This window comes from Colobus angolensis, unplaced genomic scaffold (assembly GCF_000951035.1).
Source record: "Colobus angolensis palliatus isolate OR3802 unplaced genomic scaffold, Cang.pa_1.0 Scaffold3, whole genome shotgun sequence".
NCBI lineage: Eukaryota > Metazoa > Chordata > Mammalia > Primates > Cercopithecidae > Colobus > Colobus angolensis.
Genome location: NW_012116265.1, coordinates 20935012 through 20936674, shown reverse-complemented (window position 1 = coordinate 20936674; position 1663 = coordinate 20935012). Strand labels below are relative to the sequence as shown.

At 40.2% G+C, this 1663-nt stretch overlaps 1 protein-coding gene across 5 annotated transcripts in view; it reads left to right on the top strand.

Moving 5' to 3' along the window:
* The window catches only part of PSEN1 (presenilin 1), a 96569-nt gene that overhangs the window by 88816 nt on the left and 6090 nt on the right, over window positions 1–1663 (top strand). For all 5 annotated transcript variants that reach the window (XM_011949617.1, XM_011949615.1, XM_011949618.1 and 2 more), the window contains one exon: window positions 930–1048. In XM_011949617.1, coding sequence (XP_011805007.1) covers window positions 930–1048 — 119 coding nt within the window. The remainder of the gene's footprint in view (window positions 1–929; window positions 1049–1663) is intronic.

Below are 1663 nucleotides of genomic sequence, written 5' to 3'. Positions count from 1 at the left end.
TCCCCACAGAGACATAGACATAAATGTTCTTAGCAGCATTGTTCAGAATAGCCCCAAACTGAAAACAATCCAGGTGTCCATCAACTGGTAAATGGATAAGCAAACCATATAATGGAAAACCATTCAGCTTCCAATAACTTCCAAGAAACTGTAGACACTTGGCAGTATCATGGTTAAACCTCAGGAACATTATATTAAGTAAAATAGGGCAGGCGTGTATTGTATGAGATAAATCATAGCCTAATGAAGCTGTTTTTAAAAATAAGATGATAGGCTGGGCGCGGTGGCTCACGTCTGTAATCCCAGCACTTTGGGAGGCCAAGGTGGGTGGATCATGAAGTCAGGAGTTCGAAACCAGCCTGACCAACATGGTGAAACCCCGTCTCTATCAAAAATACAAAACTTAGCCAGGCATGGTGGCATGCGCCTGTAATCCCACCTACTCAGGAGGCTAAGACAGGAAAGTCGCTTGAACCTGGGAGGCAGAGTTTGCAGTGAGCCGAGATCATGCCACTGCACTCCAGCCTGGGCCAGAGAGCAAGACTCCATCTCAAAATATATATATATATATATATATATTAATTAATAAGATGATAAAATAATGCCTATCTCAGAATTCTTATAAGGACTTCTTAGTACAAGTGCTGGGTGTAAACTATATATTCAATAGATGACGATTATTACTTACTATTGTTATTGATAAATAACAGCAGCATCTACAGTTAAGACTCCAGAGTCAGTCACGTAGAATCTGGAACTCCTATTGTAGAAAACAAAAAAAGAAAGACACAGCTGAAGCCTAATTTTGTATATCATTTACTGGCTTCTCTCATTCATTGTGGGGTTGAGTAGGGCAGTGATATTTTTGAATTGTGAAATCATAGCAAAGAGTGACCAACTGTTTTATATTTGTAATCTTTCCTTTTTAGGGGGAGTAAAACTTGGATTGGGAGATTTCATTTTCTACAGTGTTCTGGTTGGTAAAGCCTCAGCAACAGCCAGTGGAGACTGGAACACAACCATAGCCTGTTTTGTAGCCATATTAATTGTAAGTATACACTAATAAGAATGTGTCAGAACTCTTAATGTCAAAACTTTGATGACACAGTCCCTTTAAGGCAGTTCTGTTTTAACCCCAGGTGGGTTAAATATTCCAGCTCTCTGAGGAGCTTTTTGATCATTGGACCTCACCTTAGTAGTTCTCTTCCCTGGCCACATACTAGAATCACTTGGGAGCTTTTAAAACTGTAAGCTCTGCCCTGAGATATTCTTATTTAATTTAATTGTGTAGTTTTAAAAAGTTTCCCAGGAAATGCTGGTATTTCTGTTTGGGAACCGCTGCCTCAAGCCTAGCAGCACAGATATATACCAAATTAGCTCTGTAAGGTCCGTCTTACAGGGATAAACAGATCCTCCCTTAGTCCCCAGACTTAGTCACTGAGAGTTTGGTGGTGGTTTTGCATTTAATGACACAGCCTGTAGCATACAGTGTTACTTAAGACATCAAGCATCTAGTGAGAGGAGCTAGTGCCATGCATGATCCCACATAGATCTTGCTGATAGTGCAACAGCATGAACCCTGAAGCTTTCAAAACTATGATTTTTTTTTTTTTTTTTGAGACGGAGTCTCTGTTGCTCAGGCTGGAGTTGTGTGGTGCAATCT